Genomic DNA, 16,743 nt, shown 5'->3' with positions numbered 1-16,743 from the left:
CGCCGCGTGCAAAAACCACGTGACTATGAAAAATTGCCATGACAACCTTCCTGATGTCTTCTCTCGAAGCGAGTCCTGCCAGCGCGCTGGAAGTCATCGAAGCGTTGCCGCGTATGCATGACAACCGCTGCTCCTCCAGCGTCACGATGTTGCTGTGGTTCTCAACGTACGAGGTCTGTTGGTTGAATTTTGAAAATTAAAAAAAAAAAATGTAAAAATTATGTTTAAAACGGCTTTAATAATTTTTAGTAATTTTAGCGAAAATGCTAGAAAAAAACACACAAAAAGTTTACCAGCAATCCGTTTGTCTAAAAAACATAAATACTTGAAAAAAAAAATGGAAATCACAAAAGTTTACTTATAAAAAATTTTATAAGAGCTAATATAAGATATATGCTAAAAAAAAATTGTAAACAAAATTTAAAAATGAGAAAAAAAAAACATAATAAAAAAGTCCACAGAAGGTTATATATTTAACCTGCAAGTCGTTCCTGGCGGCCAGCGCCTTCAGGGGATTTTTCTGGCTCTTACGCTGCTTGGTGTTTCTCCTCACGCTCCTGCGAAACTCCAGCTTCGAAGAGTCGGCTTCAGAGAAGAAATGGTTGACGCCCTGCAACAATGCACACATGTAGTTTGTACAAAAAAAAAATCTTATAAAGTTATTGAGTTAAATTTTAACTTGTTTATCTAAATGCTTTCCAAATTTATTTTTAAATAAAGATTTAAAAGTTTCAGTGTAAAGAAATTACTAAGTAAAGGTATGAGAAGTTAAATAATTTAAAACTTTTAATAAAAACTTAACAAAAAGCGGATAAAAAATATAATCAAATTAGAAAAGGTTAAACATGCTTAGTTTCAATTAACCAAGGATTTATTTTTATTATCAAAGCATATTTAACTTTTATAATACCTTTTTAAAATTACCAATATTAGTATTAATAAGTTAGAACAATTTCGTCTGTAAATATTTAGTCTTGCTAAATAAAAATTCTCTGTTAAAAAGTATATTAATTAGATGTATTACAAATCTTAATATAAACTTAGGTGAAACTAATTTTAAAAGTCTTAACGTTTTAATTCTCTTTAAAACTCTTTGTTGTTTTAATTCTTAATGTAAAAACAAAGAATATATCTATAAAAACATGTATCGGATGATACAAGTTAAAAATGTTTCCAAAGTACAATGTTATTTGCACTACCATAAATAATTTATGTTTTAAATAAGCATGTTATAATAAAAATATACCAAATTTAAACTTATCAAACTTTCAATAGCTAAATAAAACTTTTCAATGGGTAAACAATATAACTTACACAGAAAATAATATGTTTACATGTGCAATGTATGTACATGTAATAATTTTTTATATTTATATTAATTACTTCAATCATGCTTGATGTTTAACAAGTATATTTTGCACAATTTAAATAACATATTTATACACTAAAATTGTTTAAATAATTGCTGCTCAATAAGAACTTTTCAACTAATTTATACTTGCAGCACATGTGAACACTGTGAAAGTCTAAAAACACCTTAGGACAATAAAGTAAGTGACAGGAATTAAAATAAAATTGTCAGAAAGGTATTCACCTTAAATTAAACTTAATATTTTACAACTGTAAATAGCAGGAAACAAAACTGTTTAATTATAAATAAAATTGTCAATAAACTAAATTCTTTTATGCATGACTAGTTTTTTTTTTCACAGCTCATTAGAACAGTTTATCTTAGTGTGAACTTCTTACCTAGAAACTGTAGTTTTAGTAAAACCGAGTTACTACTTTTTTGACCAGAGCATATAAGTTTTAACAGTTTATTTATAAGTGGTTGACAAATACACAAATTTAAACTGTACATATTATTAAGCTATAAGAGTGAATTTCTATTGTAAAATGAAAAAAAAATTGATACAATTAGTAAAGTTTAGATGATTAATAATTCCTATTTCTACTTTATAACTTGTATGAAAACAGTTTAATCTATGAATACGAACATTTTATAATTAAAAAACAAATTACTTTTAACATTTACTAAGAAAGAATTAGTAACTTACAGTAACACATCGGTTGGTAACCTAGGGCCCACAACTTGTTTTTTTAGCTTTAAAACTACAACTTGTGAAAAACTAATAAAATATAGCTTTTTTGTAAGAAAAAGAAAAAAAGGTTTTAAGTACGAATTATTGATAATTAATTTGTAATTTCATTGAAGTTTTATTTTTCAAGAACATTTTTAGTTTTAAAAATATACTATTTTATAAATAACGCAGCCCAATAATACTATTTCTAATTCCAAGTAAGAACTTTTCTGCTAAATCCGACAAAAAAAACTCACCGGAACAACATCTTCGAAACTGTCTTCCGAAGCCAGCATATCACCATTTTCAGGTTTCTCCTCACCGTTTTCAGGTTTCTCCTCAGGACAATTCTGCACCTCCGACACCTCCGAGTCGCTCATGCCGCTGATGACGTCATCGTCCTCTTCCCCGCTAGACAGTGACGTCAGCGAGGAAACGGCCGACAGAGAGGAGAAGACGCTCTCGTCCAGAGTCTCCGACAACTTCTTCCTTTCCCGCGCTTTCTGCTGCTTTTTTGGCGGGGGCTTCGCTGCCGGCGTGCTGGAGGGAATTTTAGCGTGGGAAATGTCGAAGAAGCTGTCGATGTTTTCGTCGCACATCTGAGGCACTTCCATCCGTTTGCCTCTGCGCTTCTGCGTTAACAAATACAAAAATAAATAAACAATTCAGTTTAACTTTAAAGGGCAATAGTTACGTTTAATGCATTGATTATAATTAATTCAGGTGATTAAGAAAAAAGAAATACTCTTTTTTCATTAAAAACTGTAAACTTGATTAAAAAAAGCTGTATGCAACATATATATTTCAACGTATTGTCATTTGAAAAACATAAAACCTTATAACAGCCAAACAACAGAAAACTTTATCGCAGCCTCACACACCCACTCACCTTGATGCAGTTGTCTTCGAGGCCCCTCTTGGCGAGCTGGGAAATCTTGCTTAGCCCGTTCAAGCTCTTCACGTCGCTGCCTCGCACGTCCTTCTCGCTCAGAACCGCCTCGTTCTTCTTCGGCATCACCAGCACGTCCCTCCGCACCTTGGGAGTTATGATGGGTATTTTCATGTCTGTTTGTTGAAAGGAAGTTTCGGCTTGACGCCTTTGAAATGAAGTAAACCGAACGTTTTTGTTTAAAAAAAATTCAGTGCATATAAATTTGCTGAATAACTCTCTTTGATTAGTATAACTTCAATGCCACAAAAAAAAATTACTTTATACAGATAAACTTCAAATAAAATTCAAGTAATTGACGAAACAGTAATACTTTAATGCAACTTTTGTTTCCGAAACAATAAAAGCTGACTTAAAGTACGCACCAAATCAAAAGAATGTTACAAAAATGTTACAAATGTTATAAATAAGCAAGCATAAGAAACTATATACTCTCTCTACATATAATTTTTTATATAAAAATAAAACAGAAAACAACCAAAAATGAACATGAAACCAACTCAGCTGCTTTACTTTGGACAGTTTGTTTTCGGTGGTGAACTGGTCGGCGTCGTTCTGCTTGCCCCTCTTGCACTTCCACTTCTCGCTGTCCATCCTGATGTCGTTTATCAGGTTCTGAACTTTCAGCGGTTTCTTCGCTCTGTCCGCGCTCGCGTCCGTGTTGGTCGAGTCCGTGTCCGAGTTCTGCGGTGAATAATTATCATGACGTGTGGCTGTTAGCGTTTGAATTTTGACACAAAACTGAATGGTTTTGAATCTATCTGAATATAAAAACTCTGGACCTTTTTGTTTTTTTAAGATATATATCTGTAAAACTCGTGTGGTAAAGAAATGTTATTAGACCACACAAACTTCAAAGAAATAATCTTACACCTTAATTAAATGGGTAAACTAATCAAAGTGAATGTTAAAATTAAAGTTAATTCTTTAAATGTTTTAAAAACTACTTTGTTCTCGTCAGTAAACTTCTTATTTTCGTTTTTCTTCTGGATCATGCTGAGCCTGTTCGTGACGCTCGAGTTCTTGGTGGAGCTTCTGAAATCGGGCTTGCTCAAGTTTCTCCTCCAAGAGTCCCCGCTGTTCGCTTGCAGTTTCTTCATCCTTTTGAATGTTTAATAGAACTTGAACTTTGAAATGTAAAATCAGACAATTTACTTAAGTTTAAATGAGTGCGTAATGCATAAAGAGGTAAGAAGTAAAAGTTAACTTGTCTCCAAAAAAAAAGCTTTTAAATTGACTTTCATGAAAAATAGTTGTAAAATTCATAAAAAAACTTAAACCTTCATAAAATATTAATTTCCTGCTTCAACTTGAAATATTTTTGTTGATTGATTTATGTTTAAAATTTAAGTGTGAATCAACTGCAAAAAGAGAAAAATCCTGATACGTTCAACTCGGAAATTTACAAAATTGCTGTTGATGACTCACCTGTCTTGCAAGGACATTTTAATTTCGCCCTCTCTGACCATGTCTTCCTTTGCTTCTTGCAGCGTATCTTCTAGTTCTTCTGTTTCAGTTGAATTTTCTTCTTTTCTAAAATATTTTAAGTTCAACATCTGCACACGGCTTAGTTTTAGATAAAAAGTTGAATAATTTGCTACTAAATTGTCTGTAATAACAACCGCAGGTTCACAACGTAAAATTGGTGCGCAAATGAATGAAGCCTTTATTAAAACATTTACGCTGAAACAATAACATCTGTGACGTCATATAAAACTAAGTGCAAAATACTTATACAATGACAGCAGAAATTTTTTCTCACAAATGTAAAAAATATACTATATAGTAATTATTCAAAGTGTTTTATAATTAATTTTCTAAAATTTTCCAATAATACTACTCTATTTTATCTATTTTGTATCCAACACTTTAATATCACTGTTTGTAACAGTAACCAATCTTCAGATGAACTGCAGTTAAAAATGTTAAATTAATCAGATATAGTTTTTAAGCACTGATTTTAACTATAAAAGAGCTTTCGATTTAAATAAGATAAAAAAATAAAAAATAAAAACTTTAAATGCAAAAAATGCTGAATATATAATGAACAAGAACTTTAAAAATCTTATAAAACATTGGATATCTTTTAAAGAATTAAACATAAACAATAACTTGTAACTCAATAAACAAACATAAATAATAATTTGAAACTCAAACAAACAAACAAAAAACATAAAATATTAGTACGTATCTAGCAAACATTATAGATAACGTTTAACAACACCAACAAAACTAATTAATTATAACAATTTTTAACTTCATAGTATATAAATAATATACAAAAAGATCAAATGTGTAACACACTTTCTTAAAAACATACTTTCATAAAAACAAAATGAATTCATGTTGCATTAAACATTATTCGTGCTTGCTGTTTAGGTACTTAGTATTAATGAGAAAATAAAAAAACAAAACAACATTGTTTAAAGCATTTTCATAACTGAATGAATGTTTCTCAACACACACAATAAAGTAGTATTACTGCAAAGTACAGGTAAAAAAAGCTTATAAAATAAACAAACTTGATTAAAATAATAAAACTTAAATTTAATTATGTTTAACTACTCATAAATACTTACTTATCAACACTTTTTGGTTGTTCGAATGTAACAGTAAGTTTTTTAGGAGACTTCTTGTCGACAGCTTTTTCTTTCTTAACTACTGGTATGCTTTTGTACGGTGAAATTGATTTGCTTAACACAGGTTTTTCTAATTTGACATTACTTTTCTGCTGAACCTATGTATATAAATTCATTATTTTCAGAAAAAACTTCACCAACTTTAAATCAAACTAATCTATTTAATTTCTTAAAGATTTATATAAATAAATTTATAGCAAAATTAACAACCTTTAATAAAGTTAAGCTTGTATCAAAATATCATACAAAAAAGTAAAAAAAAAATTAACATTAATTTAAGCAAATGTCAGGCATTATAAATTTTTTCCGCCTAAAAATAAAGCAAATATTTACAAAACATAAAAAAAAACCCTGTATAAAAAAATTTCAACTGCTTTGCGCACGCAAAATTCAAGTAAAAATAATTAATGACTCCAAAAACACTAAATTGCTTTTAAGAAGGTTTTAAGAAGTAATGACAATTTATTCGTAAATAGCTTTTGACTACATTAAGTCATTTTCATCAAACAAATGTAGAATACAAAACGGTTCTCGTGACAAATTATGGTCAAAATAAACTTGGAACACAAAAAAGCGTTCAATTGGGCCAATTTGATCTCATGAATTAAACATTTAAAGCATTAGTATGAATGACACACAGCGTCAACTTATGGAAAAACTTTACAATTATCTTATAATGTGTTTGGATGACCTTTTATTGTTCGTCTAAATTGTTAAATTGATGTTACCATTTTATCAAACATAAGTTTAATTGAATTACCCTTTATTAGACAGCATTTAAAACAAAATTTAAATCATTTTTTAAACACAAGCACTTTTAAAAACATTTACAAAACAAAAAGTTTATAAAACATTTTGCCAAGTACCATAAAAAAACTGAACTACCTTAAGTATATCTTTCTGACTATTAATACCAGTTTTTACTTGTCTTAATCTGGCTCTGGCTGTTGCTATTGGACTTTCTGATGGCTTTTCTTCAAAGTGCTTCAGTCTTTCAGCTAGCAGATCTTCAAAAAAATAAAGAACAATAAAGTTTACAAAACACAAGTGTGTGCTATATATAGCATGCGGCATATGACATTACTTACTAAAAATTTGCTTTAAACTTTGAACTTCATGATCGCTTTGTTGCACGAAAGCATTGCATTTGTTTGTGAAAACATAAGCACTGCTCTTGCGGGAGAATTTTAAGTGAGATTTTGCTAAAAAAAACAACTTTGAATTCAATGATAGTGAAGTGAGTGGTTTTATCGCATTTAACATTATCTGCTTTAAAACAGCAGCAATTCAAAGGCGCTAGTGTGAAACAGGAAAGGCGTCATTTATTTTTCGATTGCATCATGAATCAACATGTTTGAAAGGTATTTTTTAAAACAACTTGTTTTCTTCAAATTTTAGCAAATAGATGTTTTTAAGCATGAAACATATAACTGAAATCAGAAAAAAAACAGCTTTTATAAATAAAATGCTAACACATCAATAATGGTAAGAAGCACTTTATTCAACGCAAAAACAAACCAGATCTTTTTTTAGTTGATGGTCTGTTAAAGTTGCGAGTGCTGGAGCCTTTGGCACAAAACTGATTTTCAAAAAACTTGAGGCGTTTGGAAAAGTTGGAACCTTCACCCGCCTCTTTACCACCTGAATCACTGCGAAAAATAACAAATTTTATTGTATTTTCAATATTTTTACTTTAACAACATGCTTAATTGAAAACATGTTGCAAGTTGGTTAATTTTAGATACTAAAGTATGCTTTGAAAATACATACAACTAATTAGATCAAAACCTTTAAAAGTAAATGTTTGTTTACTTGACCATATTTCGTACTAAATTATAAACTAAAATTAACTCTTGTTTGTAAATAAAAAATAAGTCAAATGATGTTTTTTTTTTCATTTAAATTTACAACATGGTAATTAAAGCCAAAGAACAACATAAACTAAATATTTATAAACAAAAAAATCTTATGTAAACAAACAATGAGCACTAAATTAAAATAAACAAACTATTTTGTTATTTTTGTTTAAATTCACGCTCAAAAACTAGAACCTTAAAGAAAATATACTTAGCAAAAATTAACAACCTTTAATAAAGTTAAGCTTGTATCAAAACATCAATTTACTGCAACATTAAATGACTTTATCTGATTTATTAGAAAGAAAATCAGTGAAAAAAGGCAAAAGAGAAGCCACTGTAGTGTGTAAAAAAGACAACAGTGAAACCGCTTGCAGTAATAAAGAAAGGAGAATTTCAATCAGATATGAAAACTTAAGTATATCAAACATGCTTAATAAAAGCAGGGTTCATTTTAGTTTTGTGAAAAATATATTTTCAATTAACTAAAACAATTTGTTAAAACATTTTTCTTAGAAACCTAAACTGAACGTAATAATTCATTATTAAAAAAAAATATATTTAGATTTTGAAAAATAACTAATTTTTACCAAGTACAAAAAAAACTGCTAATATCATTGTAATGATTTTAACATTTGAGCCACTGATTCAAAACAAAAAAAAAAAAAACTACAATGTAGTAAACAAAAAAAAGCTTGTACTTACTTGCAATCAAGCATAATTACTTAAAAAAATTAATCAAAATAGCACAAATAAGATGTCAATGGTAGATAAAGAATGAGTAATTTAACATTATTCATTGTAAGCTAAACTAATACGTTTAGTTATACAACAAAACTAATATTGAACTTTAAAATAATGAAAAATTTTAATTTATCGTTTTTGTCATCAAAAGGTTCTAACATAGTGTACTAAGTAAGAATTTAAACAAATTTATAACACAGTTAGTAAATATATTAGAAAAACATCAGAAAATATAAACTGAACTTAGTTATAGATTTTTATAAAGCATAAACATTTTACTGAACCATTTAACTAATGAAATTAAAAAAATATATTCAAAATAAGTTTAATAACTTAGGTTTATTGAAAATTAAACCTTATCAAAACTATTGAAAAACTAATTTTAAATTCAACTAAAACAAAACAAGACTTTTTAATTAAAACTTTTTTAAACATTAACATGTAAGACTTAAGGAATACAAAAAGTATATAACTATTATCAAATTACATTGATTAAGCAAGTAGTAAAACAAATAAGAAAAGTAAAAATGTAAACTTTGAAATACAAATTAGTTAATTTTTACAAACAGGAAAACCTTAATTAAAATTTCTATTCATTAATAAAAGTTAAAGTCTACTTTGAAATCAAACTTAGAAAGTTCGTTTAATAGAAGTGAGATTTGCTTGAAAAATTAAAACATAAAAACATATAAATATTTTTTAAATATAAATTAAACCTTTATTTAGAAGCATGGGTGAACTAGTATATTAATAGTACTAGAAAGAAATTTAAAGTGAAACCTTATGCAAATAAAAAATTAAAGTTATTAAACTAATGTAGTTTTAGAAAAATGTATAACCAATATATTTTTTTAAACACCCAAACTATAATAACCATTAGTTTAAAAGTTAAGATATAATGTAAACTAACCTTTTTATAATGTTGGTTTTTGTTGTTAACATTGCAATCTTAAGTCTATAAACTATCATAAACAAAAATTATATTAAATAATTAAAAATAGATAAATATTTTTAAAACAGTAAACCATTTCACTAGATAAATATACTTTTGAATGCTATAAAAATATCAAAAAGATGAGATACTTCTAGGTAGTATATTTTTCTTATATTTAAATATAAACTTCAGCTTAGTGTTTTTTAAGGTAGTTAGCAGGTGACACATTATAATCTGAGGCAAGCAAAGATTTTTAAAAATTAAAACATTATTATTTTTAACTTATTTTAAACTGCAAAAAAGCTTAATTGGAACATTTTTTAATAAAACAATTGTATTTGAGTTAGGTTAAAATTCTCTTCTCCCCTATGACTCATAACCGCCACTTGCAGTTAATATAAACATTAATCAAGAAAAAAAACTCAATTATAATATCTGTTTACACAAATTTTTACCACATAAAAATATTCAACTTATAAAGAAAATATTAAAAATATTACATAAAAGATAAAAAAAAAATTTACATTTGATCAAAATAAAACTTAACTTATAATGTTAGTCATTAGAAAAATAAATCAAGGATAAAAAACTTTTAAGAAAAAAAACTATTAGCTAAAGGGCTTAAAAAGTAATTTTATAAGTTTAAATGTTTTGTTTCATTAATTCTATCAAACAATACTAAATGCAAATTAATTATTTTATGTTTGATTAAATTTAAAACCAACTTTAACACAGGCCAAAATAAACTATATAGCATAATTTTCAAGTAAATGTTTGTTATACTGTTACTAAATAATGTATTGTAGCAAGTACTATACATTTATTTGAAAATATTTAGCAATGATGAAGCTAAACAGTGAGGAAATAATGTTTAAATTATGGTTAGAAATTATTAATCAGTTAAGCTAACTAAGTCTAACTAATTAATTATACAAGATACTATGTTAGCATCAGGTAAGATACTAAGTTTGCACTCTTTAGCATTAGTCGTGGTTAAAATTGAAGAGTTTTTTTATAATATTTAAGTTTTTCCAAAGAAAAAGTAAGTTCAAATGTTTAGTTTATTAAAATAACAAGTGTAAAAATACATCTTAAGTTTCTGAAAAAATTTAACCTGCAATCAAAGTTTTTTTATCATTTTCATTATGAAAAATTTACAACTTTTTATTTTGATTTAGCCGTTTTTTAATCTTTAGATATTAAAAAGTTAAAATCTTTTAATCTGAAGAGGTATTTACTAAAGAAAAACATTTCAGAAAATTTAATTTTATTCAAACAGTACTAATAAGTTGCAGAAGCATACTACAAATGATTTATGTCTATATTATTAAAAAAAAACTATTTTGTTTCCATTCTGAGCCTGACCCTAAAAATGCACAGTTTGTTATAAATATTTAGAGGCGAAGAAGTTTTTTCATCTTGAGAAGGCTAAGGCTAAAAACGAATGTTTCAGTTTTTATTTACTAAACAAGCTATAAACTTGATTACTGTTCAAAAGAGTTGCTTTAAACTGTTTTAATACATTTAAAAGAACTAGCTATTGTTCTGCTTTATCTTTTTTTTATAGGTTCAACTTTTCTGTTTTTGCATGAAAACTTAACCAACTACTTGTTTAATGCAGAAAAATTTATTTATGTAACTAAACAAATTTTATTTTTAAGTCACTTTTACATACATATTTTGAATAGATTAGGAATTTTATTATCTCCTAATGAAATTAAAATAAGTACAAAAGATAACGCTTTTAGTTCTTTGTAACTTAATTATCTTAATAAATATCAGCATTTTAGAAGTAAAAGAAAAAAAAAACCTAAAAAGTTAAGTACTCTGATATTTTTTATAATACTTAAAATAAAGGTTGAATTTCTGTTGTGAGTGCTTTGAAATATCAATTAAATCGTTGATAGCAGTTTAATTATCTAACTTTGCAATTAGTTTCATAACTGATGTTACAAATTTTAATAATTTTCTAGCTTATTACAAACGTAGTGCAAAATTGTAACTTTTAAAAAGTAGAGAATTGTGATAAACTTAAAAAATTAAAAGTAGAATTCTTAAATATTTTTAATAAAAGTTAACCAAAGAACTGTAGAAACAATTTCTTATAAAACACAAAAACTTAATTTTACAAATTTTTCAAATTTATGAATTTTACAAAAGACCTTAACTGTTTTAATGAAAATATTCATAGTACAGTAAAGTTAAATTAAAACTAACGTTGAGTTTAAAAGAATGCTGAAAATATCTATAAGTCTTTAAATTGATTAGCTATTGAGCTAGCTAAACTAAAATCAAGACAAAATATGTTCTTCAAAACGCAATGTTGTTTAAACAAGAAAAATAAAATAATTAAAAAACAAACAATGCAAGTTTTTGTTCTTTTGTTTTATATAACATAAAGCAAACACATATTTACTTTAAAGTAAAGCCATAAATTTAAACTTTCTAACACATTAGTATAAAGATTATAACAAATGATTGCTGTTAATTTACTTGCTTTAAAGACAGTTTATCTTTCAACTATGCTATATGAGCTTAAAAAAAGAAAACTAATATAAAAAAGTGTTATATTTTTTATTTATTTTAGTATTTAATGATGCACAAAATTTTTTACATCAACATTTTTAAAACTTTAAAATTTTAACACTTAAACTAGATAAAAGCGCATTAAAAGTTTTTATTTATTTTATAGTTTTTACCTGTATTACTAGCTGTATTTTGAATTCAGTATTAATTTTAAATAATTATATAACTATAGGCTTTTAATCAACATAATGTAGAGTTTAAATGTTTAATATCAACTTTAAAATTTTAATTCATAAAGGTTTTAATTAGTGGTGTACCGGACCCACAATTTCGGGTCCGGCCGGACCCGGATCCGGACTTTTTTTTCAAATTAGAATCCGGCCGGAACCGGATCCGGACTTTTTTTCTAAATTAGAATCCGGCCGGAACCGGATCCGGACTTTTTTTTCAAATTAAAATCCGGCCGGAACCGGACCCGGACTTTTTTTTCAAATTAGAATCCGGCCGGATCCGGATATCAGACAAAAATGGCAATATCCGGCCGGACCCGGATAGTGAGTCCAATACATTACTAGTATAAACTAGCCTGAGTCAGAATGAGGTTTTTAAAAACTGAAAAAAAAAACTTTAATCTAATAATAATTAGAACAGCTAGCCACAAGGTTTACAAATTTAGGTGTTATTTACAATTAAAAATCTGAAATCAAGTTCTTGAACAAAATACACTAGAAAAATACAAAATATTGAAAACTGGATCAGCTCAAACTCATTCAAAATCTAAAAGAAAACTAGTCTAAGTTTTTATAAAAAACTAAACTAGCCTGAGGCAGTCCAAGATTTATAAAATTCCCAAAAATTTTCAAACTAGCAGGGTTGCCACTGTTTAAGTCAATAAAACTAGTTAGAGTGAATATAAACAAGCCTGAGTCAGAATGAGGTTTTTAAAAACTGAAAAAAATACTTTAATCTAATAATCAGTAGAACAGCTAGCAAGGGTTGACAATTTGGTAGTAAAATTGTGTACTGATTGTGGTACACTTAACCTATTAGTACTACCCATCATAGTTAAATCCTACCTTATTTAATTAATATCTAACAAATTCTAAATTCTAACTGAGACTACTTTCTATAATCAGACACGACAGTTTTGAGTGATGAATCTTTTATATAAAACACAACAAGAAATACTAGCATATACAAAACTATTCATTACCTTGGTAACACTTTAAAAACTGGAAGCTATTTAAATCTATATCAAAAGACTTAAAACAATAAACTAAAAATTAAATAAAACTTTTAGTAAACAAGAAACTGTTAAATTTTTAATAAACTATTAAACTATAAACCTGGCTTAAATATTTAAACAATTAAACACCAGTTGAAATATTCACTTTTAAAACAAAACTCTACTTACAATAAACATTCACAAAATTTCAAGATATTTTGTTGCTTCAAGCTGCACACCAAATTAACTAACTGCTTACATATAAACTGCCTGTCATGTTCTGATGTTTTGTTGCATCAGTATTTAGTTTAAAACATTTTGTCATATGATTCTCATCGGCTCTTACATTCAACCGTATTAACTCTAAATATTCTCTGAGCTCAACTTTAAACAATAAATAATGCAAGTATTTATTCCAAAGTTTTCAATTTTACAACATATGTAATGAGTTGCATTTCTGAAATGTTTATTTCATAGTTTAAATGTAAACAAATGTAAATTAGTCACATGTACAAAATGAGCCAATCACGGTAGATGTTTAATTTTAGCTGACGAAAATGACTCTTATTAATTTACACAGGGTTTGTTTTTGGAAAAATACTTTTCAGTATGCTCTTTTTTACTAACTAGATCCGGGTCCGGCCGGATCTCTGTTAGGATCCGACCGGACCTGGATCCGGACTTTTTTTTCAAATTAGAATCCGGCCGGAACCGGATCCGGACTTTTTTTTCAAATTAAAATCCGGCCTGAACCGGATCCGGACTTTTTTTTCAAATTAGAATCCGGCCGGACCCGGATATCAGACAAAAATGGCAATATCCGGCCGGACCCGGACCCGGATAGTGAGTCCGGTACATCACTAGTTTTAATAGCCAAATTAATTTAAAAATAGTCTAGATCTGGTATAACTAGTTATTTTAGTATAAGGCATAATATTATATTCTTCTGAAATAAGCTAAAATTAAACAAGGTAATAAATGATAATTGTACTGTATAAACGAAATATAATGCTTAGAAACCAACATTTTAAATTAAACATTATCTATTTCTTTATGTGAGCTTTTTTAGTAAGTAGCTGAAATACTTTTGTTTTTGATATTCTTATCTTCAAAAAATCATTATCAACCAATAAGCTATAAAACCATACTAACGAAAAAACTATAAAAACAAAGACTAATACTAAATATTCCATTTTAGATAATTTGTTAAAAGTATACGCTTTTTATGTATAAACCAATCCTCTAAGTATTGAAACATCATACTATTTTCACGTGATGTCTTTTTTAATCGTAGCTACTGTATTTAAAAGTAACTACAATGAAGTATATAAAAGAATAACTATTTGTGTTAATTGTAGGAAAACATTTCAATTTTTTCATGTGTTAGTCATTGTTTGCGGAAATATTTTAATTTTCTAGTAACATGTAAAGTAGTACTTATAATTCTACCACTGAAGTTTTCTGTTTACGATTTTATTTTATTTAATAAAAGCAATAATGTTTAACTATTAGTAAAACTGTACTTAAACAATATTTTCGATGAGTTCAACATTTTTATTACTATTTTTTTAAATTATATTATTGATATTAGATTACTTGATAATTTATACTTAGGATAATAAAAACTTTTTAGAGTGTGATAAAAGTGCTGAAGTCTAAAAAATTGCAAACTGTATTTAAAGTGACTATACCTTTCGTTAAATTTTTGTAATAAAAAAGTGTTTTTAATTAAGCAAACAGCAAGTAAATAAGTTTTTTTTTTTCATAAACCCTAAAATCAAAGCAGTAAATTTTAATTATTAAACGAGTTGCTAATAGCATGAAACACTTATAATTTTATTCTTAAATGCAACAAAGCTTTTTCTATTTGAAGGTAAAGTTAACTGCTTTGGTGTTGATTTTGATATCTGAACCAGAAACATAACTTATTATTTAAGACGCTCTACTTACTCGTTATGCTTTAATTTTCTTAGCAGCATTTTTTAATAAGTTTAATTGTTTTGCTTATTTGAAAACCGAATAGTACGCATTTAAATAACACTTTTAGTTAAGATAAAGTTATGTTTATTTATATTAAGAAGCACGTGTTGAAGTAACAAACAAGTATTTTTGATTAAACTTTAAAAAAAAACTTTTTAAGCTCAATCTTGTAAGTAATGTTAACCTGTAGACATTATTGTTGTTGTTTTGGTTGCTTATCTGTTGTTCGGCCTTTCTGACATCGCTGATCGATATGGGTTGTGTTGAAGACCGAAGAAACTTTCCGCGAGCCCTTGCCACATTCTGACGTCTCAATGATGTTAACTAAATATATAAAAAAAATTATTGTATTTAGAAAATATTATAGTTTTTGAGGCTTTTTAAACATATTTTGTCGATTCTATACGCATAAATACAGTTACGAATAAATTCAAAACTTGTATGTCGTTTGGATAAAGTTCATTGAACAGAGCTTGTTAAAAATTAAAAACATTTCAATTTAAAAAATGCGTGCTTAATTTGTAAAGCTTATTTCAATGGAAAAGCTGTTTTTTTTTCAATAAATACCAAGAAGTATAAAGATATAAAATAAAACAAATTTAATTAAATTAGACTTATTTATATTACAAACCAATGTTATTAAAGGAAAAAAATATTTATTATTTTTTCTACACTAATGAGAATTAGTTTAAAAATAACATAGTTATGTTTATGTCTTACAGTTGTTCTACTTTTTTAATTTCTTTATAAACATTTTTTTTAACTTTTAATTAAAAATTAGTTAAAGTTTTAAAATTAATCAACAAAATCGGCGAAAGTCTGCAGAACAAGTCCGGACTTTCGTTTGCCGTGAGACAAGCTCAAATTTAACAAAAGGGTTGATTATACCAATTCGATCATCAGACCACAAGATTCGGTAGACTGAGACCGGTTTCGTCCTTATTAGGACTCATCAGTCAGTCACAACCGAAAAACTTGTAGTCGTCAATCTACAAACGGTTTTAAAATTAAGTTATTAGTTTTAAAAACATTATAATTATAAGAAATATTGTTAGCATTAAGTAAATATAATCGTTTAACCACAATTATACTCATTTTAAGTTGAAAGCTTAAGTTATTACCTTTTTAAACTTGTAACATATGTTTAACTTTTAAATTGCCTACAAAAGCCTTAAAAATACATTTTTGTTAAAAAAATATTCAGTTATACTTTAATTGAAAAATAAACAAGTTTAAAAAAATATTAAACTTCTGCTTAAAAATTTATAAATTTTGATCAACACCAGCTGAAGAAGATTTAAATGTTTTTTAATAAGCAACACTCAAATGATTAAGTAATAACTTCTGTAGAATTAATGTGCATGTGTTTAAAGATAAGTTTCAGAAGCAGTTCTTGTTTGTCTACATGTAAACAAGACTTTACTAATTGAATTTCTATTTAAAACTTTTTAGTTCAAAAAAACTATCTTTTCTTTAAATATGAACAAACCGCCATAATAGTATCATGTTGCTCTTCTGATTTTAATTCACTGTTTGTTCTTTTCAGCATTTTTTACTTTGGTTGAAAACTTTATAAAGTAACTGTTAAAACACTACTAAATAAACGGTTTAAGTTTTAGTAAAACAAACACAAGCTAGTTTTAAACATTTAAAAACAAAAGTTTGTTAAAAAATATTAAAAAAAGTAAAACTGAAAACAAGTCTTTTATAAAGCTTTCGTCTCTTAAAAAAAAAAGGGAAATAAAACAATAGAAACTCGACTTCTAACTACAATTTACCGCCAATAGAGACAAGTACCTTTTCAACAAG

General features: G+C 27.0%; 1 protein-coding gene across 1 annotated transcript in view; it reads right to left on the bottom strand.

Moving 5' to 3' along the window:
- LOC145828453 (supervillin-like) overlaps window positions 1-16,429 on the bottom strand; it is a 31,223-nt gene extending 14,794 nt beyond the window's left edge. Inside the window, exons 1-13 of the mRNA XM_082936213.1 lie at window positions 16,424-16,429; window positions 15,119-15,258; window positions 7,188-7,318; window positions 6,758-6,871; window positions 6,555-6,676; window positions 5,610-5,767; window positions 4,459-4,563; window positions 3,978-4,131; window positions 3,531-3,714; window positions 2,971-3,146; window positions 2,339-2,713; window positions 479-610; window positions 47-175 (exon numbers count right to left, since the gene is read on the bottom strand). Coding sequence (XP_082792339.1) covers window positions 47-175; window positions 479-610; window positions 2,339-2,713; window positions 2,971-3,146; window positions 3,531-3,714; window positions 3,978-4,131; window positions 4,459-4,563; window positions 5,610-5,767; window positions 6,555-6,676; window positions 6,758-6,871; window positions 7,188-7,318; window positions 15,119-15,258; window positions 16,424-16,429 — 1,926 coding nt within the window. The remainder of the gene's footprint in view (window positions 1-46; window positions 176-478; window positions 611-2,338; window positions 2,714-2,970; window positions 3,147-3,530; window positions 3,715-3,977; window positions 4,132-4,458; window positions 4,564-5,609; window positions 5,768-6,554; window positions 6,677-6,757; window positions 6,872-7,187; window positions 7,319-15,118; window positions 15,259-16,423) is intronic.
- Window positions 16,430-16,743: the final 314 nt, after the last annotated feature.

The sequence above is a fragment of the Thalia democratica genome, chromosome 2, assembly GCF_965202585.1.
Source record: "Thalia democratica chromosome 2, ktThaDemo2.hap1.1, whole genome shotgun sequence".
NCBI classification, from domain to species: domain Eukaryota; kingdom Metazoa; phylum Chordata; class Thaliacea; order Salpida; family Salpidae; genus Thalia; species Thalia democratica.
The sequence above is the reverse complement of the archived record's forward strand: the minus strand, read 5'-3'. Positions and strand labels throughout refer to the sequence as shown.